This window comes from Echiichthys vipera, assembly GCF_963691815.1.
Source record: "Echiichthys vipera genome assembly, chromosome: 3".
Lineage (NCBI taxonomy): Eukaryota > Metazoa > Chordata > Actinopteri > Perciformes > Trachinidae > Echiichthys > Echiichthys vipera.
In genome coordinates, this window is record NC_139828.1 from 28,635,548 (window position 1) to 28,651,853 (window position 16,306).

At 41.7% G+C, this 16,306-nt stretch overlaps 1 protein-coding gene across 1 annotated transcript; it reads left to right on the forward strand.

Annotated features, from left to right (window-relative positions):
- Positions 1-24: 24 nt before the first annotated feature.
- ephx4 (epoxide hydrolase 4) lies at positions 25-12,873 on the forward strand (the record flags this gene model as incomplete). The annotated part of the gene is made up of 7 exons (XM_083940239.1): positions 25-267; positions 2,754-2,839; positions 4,665-4,822; positions 7,474-7,602; positions 7,979-8,082; positions 9,444-9,592; positions 12,633-12,873. The coding sequence occupies 7 exons, from the start codon at positions 25-27 to the stop codon at positions 12,871-12,873; spliced, it is 1,110 nt and encodes a 369-aa protein (XP_083796365.1).
- Positions 12,874-16,306: the final 3,433 nt, after the last annotated feature.

A 16,306-nucleotide genomic window follows, 5' to 3' on the forward strand; every position in this document is an offset into this window, starting at 1 on the left:
TCGATTCCCTGCGGCAATGTAAAGATGGCGAGAGTGCTCCACAACTTGCTGTTATTTGTGATCGGACTTGCGCTGAAAATCCGAGTTTGGGGATACTGGTCACTGATTTACGGTTATTGTGCCCTCTGCACCACCGTAGCCCTGCTGAAACTTTGGTGGAACATCATCCTAAGGCCGACAACAACCTTCCAATGGGCGACTCGTGAAACTCCCCCCGCCTGTCTGAATGACACGTCCTTGGGAACCCACTGTTATGTTAGGATCAAGGTAAGACGCGCACATGCACTCGGACGTGAAAGGGCTCCGGTCCCTATTGTGTGCTAGGATGTCCGCGTGTAAAATGCTGCAACACCTTTCCCGTCTTGTCGTGTCGTGCCTCCGCAAACAGGCCGGATCTTTGAGCAGATCGTGGGGCGTCTGTTTATTTCTGAGACGTGTCGGCGGATCACGGTTGGCTGGCAGCGCTGCGCTCAGGTGGTGCTGAAAGGACAGCTCCCCCGCCTCACGGCTCAACAACCTGCTGTACTGTACATGTGTTCAATATTAAATACATTAAACTAAACAAAGCAAATCCCGGTGTCACTCAGAGCATTTACTTGCAGATAAAAGTACAATGTCATAATCTAAAGTCTAAAAGTACATCAGCAAAGTAGATTTTAATTACCTAAAGTAATAGCCCTTGCATTGCTCTATTGGCAGTTCGTATTCTTCAGTAATGGACTATATGATTATTGACTCATTGTTACAAGCAATTCAATGTTGCTGGTCCAGGGTCAGCTAATTTGAATCACCTATAACAGTGCATCATATTTAATAAGCTGGTCATGTCTTTTGTATGTAAATTCTTCATTTGCAACGATACTACTTTATCATAGCTGTTAATACGTAGTTGTAGTGCAGCCAAAGTATAATATATACCTCTAAAATGTTGCAAAATAGAAGAACAATGTAGCAGAAAATGAAAAATATACAGTGGGAACATTGTGCCCTGTTATGAATCCTGAGACTGTCGACATATTCATTTTTCTTACAAGAAACCTGTGAAGATGTGTGATGTGAAGACAAGAAAGTGCAATATTCAAAGGATGTACGGTGGCACAGTCATCCTCAAGTTGATATTTAATTTTATCAATATTCAGGGCTGTCTCTTGAAACAAGGTATTTGTTGTGATGCAAAGTAGCAGTTTATTTTATTTAATCAGTGTTTCATGTAAAGCCTGTTTGTCCCATATTCATCTGATGATAACTAATGCTATATTATAAACCATCATTAACCTTCAAGTAATGTAGCATACAAGTACCTAAAACTGTACAGTAGGCTACTTGAGTAAACTAAACTTAGTTCCATTTGTTACTGTTAGAGTCATGGTTGTTATATAAACCAGAGTTTTTATAAGAGCAACAAATCATGTCCATCAGACTATGGCTGATTATATGTTTGGGTCATACATAAGACAGAGATGACTAGATGTTTGGCTGAAGATGCAAGCAGATAAAGTAACATAAGAATAAAAACAGACAGACAGAAAAGAAAAGGAGAAAAAAAAGGTCTTCAGAGTGGTGAATGTGTGTCCATGCACGCCGAGGCATGCTGTATCTTTAGTATCTATAGCTGCCTCACTGGACATGTCCATGCAGGCTTTAATTGTCCGACACAGTCTGGGGATGTCCAATAAGTAGCATTTAGAAAAAGGCAGTTCTAATGAATTGTTTTAAACAGCCGCTCTCAGAGCATGGCCTCATAAAAAAACGTACGTTATAAGTTGCAGCCGAGTCCGCTTTATAATATTTTCAGTGAAGGGACCTCAAATCTTAAACAAATTAGAGTAAATTAGACTAAAAAAATCGAATCATTGAGAGGAACGGAGCACATTTTGTACAAAAACACACCAATACAAGGAATAACAACTATCATATTGGATTTTTTGGTGTAAAAATGATATTGGACACAAGATATCATTCAAAGCAGAGTATGTATGTAGCATAAACCGATGGCACACACCACAACAAGCTTTTTTACAATACCCATCCTTTAAAATACATGAAGCTCAACGGCAAATGCATTAGGGACCGTATAAAACACAACTCAACAAGAGGTGTGTATATAAAAAAACAGACAAAACAAACTAATACAACAAAGCACCATAAAGAAGAAGCACCAGATCATGCATGATGACACGACTTCTCCTTCTTCAAAAACTGTTTGACTTTAAGATGATCTTAGTCAGGATCCAGTGTTGATCTCCAACAGAAACATTCACGTAAGGGCGCCTCACAATTCCCTTTGGACGCTCCATGTGTTCTAAGTGGAACCACACGGTCACTGAGCACCTGAGGAGCCTGGTAGGCATTTAAAGAGGGTTTAGGATTAGAAGATGAAATAAAATGATCAAACTTAACATAAATCATTTCTTAAGAACATGGCAATAACGTGATCTTGTCGGCTTCCCAAAGCTTTTTGCTTGGTTATTGTAGAAGATGCTAGTGACCAAGAGGTTACACTATAGCTTAAGTTTATTTTAGTCTTCGATAATATTCTAGCAATAATAGATTAACAAGAAAGCGGCACATCCTATGCACTGTAATGTGTTCATTTAGAAGTAAATAAGCCATCGTCTCGCCTGTTTCGTCTTCCCGATAATTACATTATTGTCTGCTTATTTGCATGCGTAATCACTCACTAAAAGTCATTTAAAGATGCTGACTTGGCTGTGAAGACTGTCCTCTTGACGTTTCTGTGTTCTTTCCACCAGGAGTCTGGCCTCAGGTTTCACTATGTTGCTGCTGGTGAGAGAGGAAAGCCACTCATGCTGTTTTTACACGGCTTCCCAGAGTTCTGGTAGGTCAAAGGGCCACTCTAAGGTGATGTTTGTTCAGTGGCTTGGTGTATGTTACATCAGTGGCCTCTCTAAAATGTCTCCTGACTATGAGAATTCCTTGGCTCTAAGGTTTCAACTGTACCGTTAAATCTCTGCGGTCTTCCTCTCAGGCTGCAGAGACGAAACCACAGCAGCGAGGAGTCCTCATTCAATGACATGATTTGCCCCATGGCGTAGGGGGGGGGATCCAAAAGCATCCAAGGCATTCAAGATCTCTTCCTTGTGATATGAAATGAAAAATGGCGTTGAGCGTGGCTCCTGGATCGGGGCCAAAGAGGTTGTCAAGAGCTATAAGCCTGTCCATATCTCTAACATACTATCTAAGCTGCTGACAGCACAGGGATTAATTAACAGAAGAAGGGAGCTCTTTCTGCTTCACTTGCCCTATTCTTCACGGGAATGATGAACTGTGCTGAGAGTGACACGCTCGGAGAGAGGACTCTTAACACTTTCTAAAAAATGTGCTAATTCCCGCTCAGAAATGAGGAAGAAGAGAGTGTAAGTGTATGTCAGAGGGAGGGTGGAGGGGTCCGAGGGGCTTACTTTGCTTTAAAGCTTGTCTATATTCTAAGATCTGAGGGTTCAGTGTCGGGATCTTATACTGACTCATCAGAATCACAGTCAGGGCTCTGCATCTTGCTTCCCCTCGCTCTGTGGGGGAAGAGTAGGAGGAGGAGGGGGACTCGAGTCCTGATGAGGAGCCTCTACAGCAGACACCAGCTTCAATTAGGAAGTCATCCCAGTTCACAGTGGGCGGATTACAATCGAAAACAACTTCTGGTATACTGAGGTCACCTTCACTCAGCTGGAAAGAAAGCTGAGTGCTAGTTTTAACAAAGTTTTGAGGTTAGTTTGAAACTATCGTAAACATGTACGGTATTAGAGTATAAAGGGGCGTTCTAACGATTTTACACATCAAGTTCAGTTTAATCGTCATGGGAGGCACTACACACCCTGTAGAAACAGTTTTTGCTAAATTACACAATACAAGTTTTGTGTTGAAGGGAGATTAAAGTCTGAATAATAATACCCCTAATGATGTCATCAGGGTTATCTGAGTTTGGTCTTTGAGAGTCCAAATGTGTAACAGAAATTTTACAAGCTGGGGGGTGTGAGTCAGAAAGACACGCAGATGTACCTGACAGGGAGAAATAAATAAAGACAGTAATGATTTGCATTATGGGGAATGTAGGAACCCAGGTTTCCAGCCTGCTCTCATTCGCAGGGTGAGAAATCCCGGCGTTTTATCATGGCCCTCACGTCTGATACCGACGCACGAGGCACCCTTGAGCGTTCATATGAAACGCACCACACTTCCAACTGTAAACCTATCGGCAGAATAACCAGATGCTCAGAGCAAGTATTCCAGAAGTACGAGCTATAAAGTCCAGGAGGAGGTCGAAGTGATCGATAGGTCACAAAAAACACAGGACTTTCATCCATTCATGTCCCATAACCAAGTAGTTTTGTTTGAATCCACATCGTTAACATGAGTTCCCCATGTTTAAAACAGTGACGGTAGTGGAGCGCCACAGTTGGACACCAGGGCTTCCTGACAAAGCAACCGTATGTGATGAGTTGGGACCAGAACGAGTTGGGGTTTTTAGTATGGACAAAATCAGTATCTTGCAGTTTCTCCAACTTCATGGTAGTGCAATCCTAATACCTTGAGTACCTCTTTAAAAGGAAAAAGCTGCTGTAGAATAAATAATGTCTCTTCGATAAGGAAAGCAATGAAAATAAAGTCTGGAACTAAGTCATCTTTGCTCCGTTTGTGTGCCTCAGGTTCTCCTGGCGCTACCAGCTCCGCGAGTTTAAGAGTGAATTCCGTGTGGTGGCCATCGACATGCGGGGCTACGGGGAGTCCGACATGCCGCTCTCCGCTGAAAGTTACCGCTTCGACTACCTGGTTACCGACATCAAAGACATTGTGGAGTACTTGGGTGAGGGAACACGGGAGAACTATGTGTGTGTGTGTGTGTGTAATCTTAATAGAACTCCAATGAGTGGATGCTGTGTTGACAGTATGTCGAGTCAAAAATAAACTTGTTTACCAGTCTTAAGCTGTGGACAGCCCTCAGGCCTGCAGCACAGCATGACAAACTTCCTGTGAGTCATTCTTACTGAACATGGGACACTGTGCCCATACAGAGCCCACAGCCTGCTGACTGTTTGCTAACACTAGCAGGAAGCTAGCCTGAGGCTGTCTGCTCACACCAGCATCCACTAATGATAATCTGGCCAGAGTGACATTTTTTACTCTTTTACTGGCCAGCATTTCACAGTTTTTGCACTACTCACATACTGTTTAAAACAACTTGTTTGTATTGTCAGTGAAGATTTTCTGATGACTCCAAGTATAGCAGCTAGGAGCTCTATCTTTGTTTCCTCCTTCACACCTGCCATCTTATATTCAAATGTGGTAAAGCTAGGCTACCGTTTTAGTGCGTATTACAAGAAAACCTAAATAATTCAGACGCTCATGTCTTTATTTTGCTACACATTCACAATGTCCTCATCAACTTATGATAAACTGTAATTATCCATCAATAGCAACATTTCATTCTTCATAATTGATTTTTTTGGCCACTTGGGGGCATGGGAACAAGCTGCATACACAACATTTAAATGTAAACAAAAAGTTATTATGGTGAACATGCTAGCACGTGTTAGCCTATTTACACAATAAACAGATTTGCAGCCACCAGCATTCATTTAGAGTTGTGTTCATGTCCACTGGTGAGTGTGAGCCTAATGTTCGCTCCTTCTAGCTCTGTTTTTGGTCTCCACCAGCTAACGTTTGATCCCCAGCCACCTGCTAGCCGATAAGCCAATCAGCATCATGGGCGGGACTAACGCTATGTGTTTGCATAGATAGCCATAGATAGGTTTTATATCTCTGTCTATCTATCACTACCAAGCTAGTTAAAGTTATGCTTACGCCATTGGCTCAGTGGTAGCCTACAGTACTCTGTGAAACGGTGGATACATTATCTTGAGTGTCCCAACCTCTGCCAAACGACTCGATTCACTATCAGAATCTGATCAATTCGGTCCAATAATATTTGGAAAGTCTAGAAGAGCAGCATGATTGAACTTTTCAATCCCCACTCAAATTAGCATAGGGCTAAACTAGACCAGAAGTCTCTCCTGATTGGTTAGGAAAAATCAACCCCCCCCCCCCCCTCTAGCCCCAAGTGAGTGTAACTGGTTAGAATTTCAGTCTAATATCAGTCAAGCTGGGACCTGCAGAGTCAGGTAATAAAGATCTAATTTCATTACCACGAACGACACCTTTCATTTCATTACACACTGTCATTTGCGCCATTTTGATTATAAAAAGATTGAGTAGTTTTTTCATTTTCATTTTTTCAATACCCTTTATTTAACCAGGAATATTACCATTGAGATTAAAGTCTCTTTTCCAAGGGAGTCCTGGCCAAGACAGGGGCATAAACATACAAGTTTCATATTTAAAACCAAAACAACACACAACTAAACATGACACACAACTTAACATGATAAATCAACAAAATAAAACAGCATTAAGAATAAAAAAGCAAATCAGTGCTCAGAGACAGTACATGTGCAAGTTGTATTTAAAAAGTCCTTAATGTAAATGTAAATGATGAATATAAATGATGCCACAACAAGTCTATGTTTCACCATTAACCCAGTGAGAGTTCAGCCCAGAGGAACCAGAATGTCCTGTAAATATTCTAAAGCAGTTTTTGAACACATTGCTTATCAAAAATTGACATTCTCTTGGAGAGTGCTTTTGAGAGAGGTCTATAGTTAATGTTTTGTAGCTCCATACAATGTCCTAGCTATCATAGTTAAATTGTTAACAGGCTTTCAGAAGCTTAGCTCTCAATAATGCATATTGCTGTGCAAATGATTCACCCAATGGTCATTTCAGTGGAAGTGGGAGGCATGCATTGATCATACTAGTTGCTAGCTTGCTGCTTTCCAGAGAGCCACTTATCTATTTCATACTTAACACTGCACTTCCTTGGGTCTTCAGCCAAACATCCGCCAAGTGTGGAGTCGTTTGCATTACAGTCCATACTCACAGTCAGGTAATGGTAATGGTGCTACTCCGGTCAGAGGTTTGACCTTTAACCATGCGTTGCAAGTAACGTTGCCCTTTTAATCAGTGCTCACAGCAAACACTGAAAGACTGACAGCGGAAAACAGCCGTGGCCCTTTCCCAAAAAGCGGCTCTCAGACTTATGACAATCCCTGTTGATATCAATGTTGGGATAAGGCTTGCTGGTATGCTTAATACCCGTGGTTGTAAATGGTTCTGGCAAGAGTAAAGGGATTATATTGTAGGCATCGGAAACAGTAATGTGATCATAATCCCTCGGACGGATGCCCTGACCTTGATCTGCATTTGGCTGTAGGTCATTAAATACATCAATTGGATGGGTGTAAATGTCTTCTGAGGAAGGAAGCCAGCAATAAAGAAGTGAAAACAGTATTGAGCTTCAGGCACTGGCCTTTATAAACAGCACAACATCGGCCGGAACATGCAGCCTCTATTCAGAATGACACAAAGCTCTGTCTAATGCTTATTTGCTTTTCTCCCAAGGATACAACAGATGTTGCCTTGTTGGCCACGACTGGGGAGGGACCGTAGCGTGGCTTTTCGCCATTCACTACCCAGAGATGGTGACAAAACTCATCGTCCTGAACAGCCCCCATCCTTCTGTGTTCACAGGTATGATTCCACAATGCAAACCAATGGACCCCCAGATAATATTATTTCTGTTATGAAGGAAAACCAATTTTCTTCATACTAATCAGAGAGACTGTCGAGACGGTTTGGCTCTTGGGTTATTACCGTAATTATTATCATTAATTAGGACGCATTGTTACTTCAATTCCATGTTTGCGTCCATCTGGAAAATCCTCTTCTGCCTTAAGGGGAAGATAATGAGAAGCTAATTACAGGAGGCTAATGTGAAGCTGGAACAGCTGGTTTAACTGGTGCAAACAGAGAGGCAAAATCATTCAGAGATATAACGTCCACGACCCTGCAGCAGGCTTGGCCTTTAAATGCTATCGAACAACCGAATTTCTCTCCTCTCCTCTAGATTACGCTCTGCGTCACCCGAGCCAGCTGCTGAAATCCAGTCATTTCTTCTTCTTCCAGTTGCCTCGCTTCCCGGAGCTCATGCTCTCCATCAATGATTTCAAGGTGGTCTGTTGTGTGTGGGCTTAAGAGCTTTCAAGGTCAAGGTTGTGTGTGTGTGTGTGCGTGTGTGTGTGTGTGTGTGTGTGTGTGTGTGTGTGTGTGTGTGTGTGTGTGTGTGTGTGTGTGTGCGCGTGTGTTTGTGTGTGTGTGTGTGTGTGTGTGTGTGTGTGTGTGTGTGTGTGTGTGTGTGTGTGTGTGTGTGTGTGTGTGTGTGTGTGTGTGTGTGTGTGTGTGTGTGTGTGTGTGCGTGTGTGTGTGTGTGTGGGATCAACTAATCCTGAAGGGTATGTGAAATTATAGATTATTACCAAACCATATGCTAAACTGGATAAGGGCATTTTGTAAACTTTATTCTAGTAAATCCAGTAATATCATTTATGACATTGATGCATAATCATGTACAAACTTCACAGTGTAGGCTAACAAAACAGTTTGTTGTTTAGAACTGTAAAGTTTAGGCTTTAGTGTTTCAGCTCATGGTTACAACTTAATTTTTTTTTTTTCATTTTTTAAAATTTTGGGCAATATGCTTTTTTGCTTTTGTGCTGAGAATGAGATGACAATGTTAATTTCACTCAAATCAGTTGTTAAATATACATTTACAGAAGCTGCTTAACTTAGCTTAGTTTAGCTTAGCATAAAGACTGGAAATAGGGTAAACAGCTAATAAACACATAATATCAAAATTATTTAATACACTCCCCTCCCCAACAATTTGTCATTTGTACACATTTGACTTACAATAAGCAAAGCTGAACAATAACTGTATTCTAAATATGAAGCTAGAGCCAGCAGATGGCTAGCTAGGTTCAGCAGGAAATTAGCATGGTTCAAACTATCCTTGCTGCTTACAATGTGTAAAAAATTTGTGGATGGATGGGGTTCCACTGTTTATGCTAAGCTTTAGCTTAGAAGCTAATTGTGTGCATGCTCTAGCTTCATATAAAGGGTAGCAGTAGTTCCATATAATTTCAGAAGAGCGAATAAGCTCATTTCTGAAAATGTAGATTTCTAAATCTTAAAGCCTACTGATATAGATTTGCAAGGCTTTTCATAATATCATCTAATGCTCAAAGTCTTACAGTAAATACAATATTTGCTAATTAAATGTAGCCTACAATTGGATAATGTTCCTTTAAGCTTGTGTTGTTTTAAGAAGCAAAAAGTACAGCATGTACAGTAATGTTGTCGAGCCAGCAGTAAGTCAAAGAGCTAGAGCTGTGACTGAAGGTCATGAGAACTGATTTCCCCACTGAAGTACCTTTCCTGACTCATAGTCCAGTGACGTGGACGTCCTTCTGTAAATGTTTTCTGGATCAAATTGTACAAGTTGCTAAAATTCACCCCTGCTGTCTCTGCTGTAGGCTCTAAAGGCCTTGTTCACCAGCCGCAGCACAGGGATCGGAAGGAAAGGCCGATGGCTCACAGCAGAGGACTTGGAAGCCTATCTGTATGCACTTTCACAGCCGGGAGCTCTGACTGGAGCCCTCAACTATTACAGGAATGTCTTCAGGTGGGGAATAATTCACACACCAAAAGAGGCATTATGTCAAAGATTTTTCAGACACTCTATGTTGAAGTATTTCTGGCAGACCACACGTGTTCAGAGCAACTTTGTTTCATTGAGGCCATCCACTCGTTAGGACGTGCTATGGAGCAAACTAAACACACATTACTAGTTTGAACGTGTGTCCAGTTTTGTGCATATTGTGCATCCTAAAGGCCTCAAACATTGTTCCTCAAGATGAGAGCAACGATCTCACCAAATTTTGTGAACATCAAAATAACTTTTTACCAGCCAAGGCGTGTGTTTGGGGGTGCTATGGAGCCCGCTGGCCACGCCCCGAGCCTAATTACTGCAGAACTTTGCAACTTTTGCCACTACTGACCTGTGTGCCAGTTTTGGTGAGTTTTCGAGAATCCAAAGCCCCTCAAAATGGGATGATGTTTGACACATAAAGCTGACTTCTTGTTGTCAGTAGTCGGCGCTATGACTATGACTCAATTTCAGCATGTAGATGTCTTCAGGACTCTTATCCAGCATGAGAAATTTGGGGCATATTGGACAATGTAAAGTCGAGTTACCGCAACTTCCATTTTCATGTTTTGGGCAAAATTTACCTCCATGCTAAATCGAGGGCGCTCCATAATTCCTCAAAAGCTTCACAATTTAGCATCACAAAGGTCTTTAGACGCAACCTACCTGATTAAAGTCACTCTGGTTAATTCTCTAGGAGTAAAGTACAACACGTCTGACTAGCCTCACTTTGCAGAAAAATGCCACAATAAATACAAAATGGCCGACTCTTCGTTGGACTTATGGGTTATGGCTCCAAGAGGCTTTTTAAGTCTTCTGCCTACCAAATTTTGGACGTCAGGGGTGTCCAACCCTGCTCCTGGAGAGTTACTGCCCTGTATGTTTTAGGTTTCTCCCTGCTCTAACACACCTGATTTTAGCGATTTTCAAACCTGTGACAAGCTTCAGGTGCTTGATAACGATCACATCATTAGAAACCCATACCAGGTATTAGGTTTAGACACTTATGACGCAATAATTAAACCAGTAGCAACTCAAAAACACAAAATTTAATTAGAGCTATATAGCTGACGTGCCACACCCAAGCCCAATTGTGGCGTCAAATCGAATGAATTAATAGTCTAAACATGAACGAAACATTTTGTTAGTTTTGTGTATCCTAAAGTTCTCAAAAATGTGTTCGGAAAATGAAAATTGACGCACAAAATGAACTTGAACTTTCGCCAATTCTGAACTTCTGACCAATTTCTGTGAGCCTTTGTGCATCCTAAGCCACTCAAAAATGTGATGGCGCAGTAGAAACATAATCATTTATTCAAAAACAATAGGTTTCCTCTCTCTTTCAGTTCACTTCCAAACTCAGGACCCAATAATGCAGAAAAATACTCCTGTTAGTTAGGCTATGATATATTTTATTATTGTACTGTTGTGTAGTTTAATCTATATCAGTGCATCATATAAGACAAACACGGTAGCTACATGAGCTGTTGCCATAGGAGACCGTTTCATTATTACTGCACTACTTTAAGATTCTGATAGTCAGTATCTGTGTTTGGTCATGGTGGGTTATTCTACAGTGTGATAACACAGTCACTTTAAAGCCACAGAATATGATGTGTAATTCTTAAAAACTGTATGTGATATATTGAGTGTTGTGCATATAGAGACCCTATATAATATTCTTATTTAATGAAAATTTAGCCTCCCCTGTCAGAGGGGCAGAAAACTAAACCTCTCCCTCTGTCAAGGCCACCTTGGTGTCAAATATTTACATCTACATACAAGTTCATTCTTACATGTAAGACTGACTATAGCTGGCTGAGAGGGATTGGCACAAATGGGATCAAATAAAACATCAGTGCATGTATTTTTGACATATGAACTGTACATGCATGGCTGAGCACACCATCTGCTCCCTTCTCGAGCAATGAGTTATCTCAGAATAGCTGTCATATGCTTACGTAAAAGAAACATCACTGACCCATGCCCAATTAGGGACGCATATATGTAAACACACAGGAACATCCATCCATCCATCCAGCCATCCCTTTTATATACATCCACTTATCATGTCCAGAAGTGGGGGGCTGGAGCCTATCCCTGCACATTTTTGGGTGAGACATAAAGTAACATTAAATTCATGGTGTAAAAGTCCCATAAAAGTTGGAATTCTGATGACGAAATGTGCTTAAAAACTTGTGCAGTAATTTAATAGACAAGTAACTACAGACTGTGATGATCAAACCAGAGACTTATTCAAGCAATGCAGTTCTTTCCAGACGTGCTGCCAAAATTATTCACAATGGCGCCGTTCAATTCAAGTGTCCTAGTTAGCCTTGAAAGTGTGACATTGAGGCAGCATGTATAAAAACCAGGACCCCGTGCTGGGGAGATGTTCTCTGGGACGGCGGCAATGGCTCAACAGACCGTTAGATCTAACCCACTATTCAGCTCATTTTCTGTAGCCAATGATGCCTGAAATCCCGGTGGAACCAGCTAGCTTGCTAACTCCGCTATGCCCCAATGCCACACATCACTGAAAATGAGCCAAGCAAAGTTGTCGCTCATTTGGTGATAGGGTTGTGTTTTCCTACACTGTGACAAACATGTGTGGATGAAGCTTTAAGTGGTTAAATTTGACTCATTTAGCAGCTGACTCTGTACGCTACGTGTCATCTCTACTCCACTGGTTGTTTGGCTGTTAGTGCAAAATGTCACCTCCGCGACTTGCCACAAGTTGGTTCATACAGAAGTTTGTACAGAAGTTAGCCTGTTGCAATGGCAACGGTTTACATAAAAATGGCTGCCACACTGACCATGCTCCTATGTTGATTTGAGTGAGAATGTCCTTTTCGGCCCATTTCATTGCTATGGTTGTTTATCTTTACTTATATTTTGAGTGTTTTAGACCTTATAAATAACATGTATGAATATTGAAAATAGAGGTAGTTCTCCTTTTAAATCTCTAATAAAACAACATTTTGCACTTTTTGGTTAATTCCCTTTCTCTCCTTAGCTCCCTCCCCCTGGGCCAGAATCATGTCAGGTCCCCGGTGCTGCTGCTGTGGGGCGAGCGGGATGCCTTCTTGGAGCAGGAAATGGCCGAGGCATGCCGCCTCTACATCCGGAACCATTTCCGTCTCAACATCATTTCTGGGGCCAGTCACTGGCTGCAGCAGGACCAGCCTGATATTGTGAATACGCTCATATGGACCTTCCTCAAGGAGGGAGAGGGACGCAAAAGCTACAGGACCTAAATCCAAAGCGGGGCCTCCAACAGCCCTCCCCTTTCCCCCTCTCGCTTGCCACACCTGGAAGCCTGGAATTCACCTGTGATACCAAGCAACATAGTGATAATGCAATCATTCTTTAAATCTTTCGCATGTCAGATCTTTTTAAAAGAAGTCAGCCGTAAAGGAAAGAATCAAAGCACACTTCACTGGAGAGGACACTGAGCAGTACATGTGACACATATTCAAGATGTTTTTTGCACATGACATCCGCCTTAAAGTTTGTCCGTTACAGCATTACAAATGTGTGGCAAAATCTCCTTGTGACTTGGATTGTGTGGTGCCTTTTAACTTTCGAGTGTTCGCCATGTAAAGATGTCCTGAGAGACTGGGGTGAGGCGTCGTCTGCTAGTCTTGTATGTTTCACTGGGTCGCTCCACTCTTCTTTGGGCACAGTCCTCTGGGAGCCATAACTCTCCCACTCCTTTTTATCAGGTAGTGTTGTCTGAAAGAGTTTTCTTTTTTGTATTTTTCCCCTCAGAGATACTCAGATGTAGAGAATGTTGTTATCTTGATCTTCCTGTATAGAAGTGTCATTGATGGTTGGCTATTGTACTATTTTGTATCTATTCCTACACACTGCATTTTGAAAATCACTGAGCCAAGTCTACACCATTTGATTTTATAAATAAACTAAGTGTCAATCTGTTGGACTACGCTGCTCTTTATCATTTCCGTCCTGTTTTAAGATATAAATAAGAGTGTGTTTGAAGCGGTGTCTCTTGTGGCCCCTTGTGTTTGCTGCTGTCTCGGAGCAGTCACTCCAAGCTTTTACACAAAGGGCATGAAAACCACCAGAAATAGTCATGGATGTAGTGTTAAATATAGCACAGAGCCAGTGACTAGGCAGTTGACGTTGGTTATTTTAGGTCTCCTCTGTAGAGGAACAATTTTGATATTTTCTCTTTTACAATATGCCAACAGAAATGTTGATGTGCAATTTCACTGAGGCTGTATTCATCAGTCTTACATAAACAGGTTTCAGTGCAGTGCCAGTACACAACCACACACACTGCTGAGCTGTTTAGAGAGAGGTCATCGAGGCAATGTTATTTTGTCTATTTCCAACCAGCAAAATGATATAAAACATACAACAATATTGTCCTTATTAGTGGTTTATTGTGAAAAACTTATCGTAAGTTATTCCGATATTGCACTGAATCAGTAGATCTCACTCCAGATCTGACATATTTTTAGTTTATGTTCCTCTTATGTGCTGATTCAATCATTTATTTGCAATGAAGTCACAGGTCAGGACTCAGGTGGAGCAATGATGCAGGAGAGGACAATGACATCAGGGGCATGCTCTTTAGCTGCCTTCAGGGACAGTCGGAAATAATACTACTACCAAAAATTTTCAGGACAGTATTTTATGACCTTGTTTCTATTTAAGAAAAGAAAATGTGATTGATATCACACAGATTTGAGTGTAAAGACGTTTTAGGGGTAATGTGCTCGGGGAGACGCTTTATGGGTATTACGAATGAGTCAATGAGATTGAGAAGTAAATGTGAGTGACACTATATTGAAAGATTAACATATATGACTTAGGTAATAGTTGGCAAAAGTGAAAAAATTAAGAAAAAAATGACTTCCATTTGATATCTCCAGGTCAAGATGCAGATGAAATCTCATCATTTAAAAAAAAAAATAATGTCAGAAAGCCTCAGTCACCACATGGGTTGTCTCAGGGGAGAGTAGGCTGTTTTTGGAAATGTGTGTAGAGTTAAGTGAAAGATTCTCTTCCTTTCATATGTGACTTTATTAGCTTTGTTCTTTTTTGGGCGAAGCCGGCGAGATGTAGCTCATTTTTAAATAAAAGTGGCAGCAGTGAAGAAGAAGCTTGTGAGTGAAAAAGCAACAATTTAAACAGTTAAGTTTGATAACTCTGAGTCTGACTAACTGAGTCAGAGAAATAGGAAGCCATCACCAAAGTCTGAGATGCCAAGAAATATTTTACAACTAAAAACTGAAATGTTTTTTCCAATGGGAAGCAGGTTTGGACCGAGGCCCCGCTTGTAAATGAGGATACGAAGTTCTAATTCACAGCGCTGCTCCTCGTCCTGGAATGAACCAAAGCTAGATAACCCCTCCCTCCTGCTCTCAAACATTACCTGCTCCACTCCACAATTCCTCTTCCTTAAATCTACCGTTGGAAGATTGGTGTATTCAGATCAGCGGTGTATCTATTATGTTTGCTCTGTGGAGGTCCACTTAGCTGCAGCACAAAAGAACTAGAGGCAGACAGAGTTTGGGGGGACTCAACTTAACATCCAGCAGAGAAACCAGGGCACAGAGATAGATGTGAGGCTGCTTCAACAGGATGTGGAGGCTATCAGTCGCTCTGCTGATAAAGCAGTGGAGAGGACATCTTCATGGGCCGATCATTCTCATGGAGAGAAGAAGCTCTGCTATGAAGCAGTAGATCAGATGTGAGTCGAGTGTGACAGTTTCAGAAGAAGAGGGAGCAGGAGATCACTGAGCTGAAGAGGAAAGAGGCTGAGCTGAAGAACGACGATCACAACCAGTTCCTACACCACTACCCCACTCTGTCACCACTCAGTCAATCTACACACTCATCCTGCATCAATGTTCATCCTCCGCGTTACTTTGAGGTTGTGACAGTGGCTGTGTCAGAAGTCAGAGATAAGCTGCAGGATATTCTGAGAGCAAAATGCACAGACATCTCAGTGACTGTGACTGAAGTGGACCTTTGACTGCTACAACCAGAGCCCAAGACCAGAGCTGGATTCTTTAAATATCCACGTGAAATCACACTGGATCCAAACACAGCACACACAGGGCTTTTATTATCCGAGGGGGACAGAAGGTCAAAATGAATGACGCAAGAACAGTGGGAGCAGGTCCTGAGACTGGATGTTTTTACTGGGAGGTGGAATAGGAGAGGTATTTGTGTAGCAGTCAGCAGAGCAGGGGGCTCAAATATATGTGGATTTGGACAAAATGACAAATCTTGGGTGTTAAAGTGTTACCAAAACAATACGTTTTCACACAACAAAGTCCGAACTCCTGTCTCAGGTCCTCAGTCCTCCAGAGTAGGAGTGTACCGGGATCACAGTGCAGGTATTTTGTGTACCTCTGAAACCACGACTCTCCTCCACTCTTGTGGGAGCACTGCAGAGTTCTGTGACCTCAAATACAAAGAAGTCCATATAAGACACAGTGGGTTAAATTCTGTGTTTTAATTCTGTTTTAAAATATTTTTTTCCCATACATGTTTCTTTGTTTGGGAAGGCAGAGGGAGACACAGCAGGAGATGCTCTGCACTCTACTGAAAGCGCATATTCTGGTTTTCAACGTGTATTTAGAATTACGAGGTTAAGATCAGCACTTGAAAGCATCATTTGAGGACACGACACCTTCCCCGTTAGCACTGCGC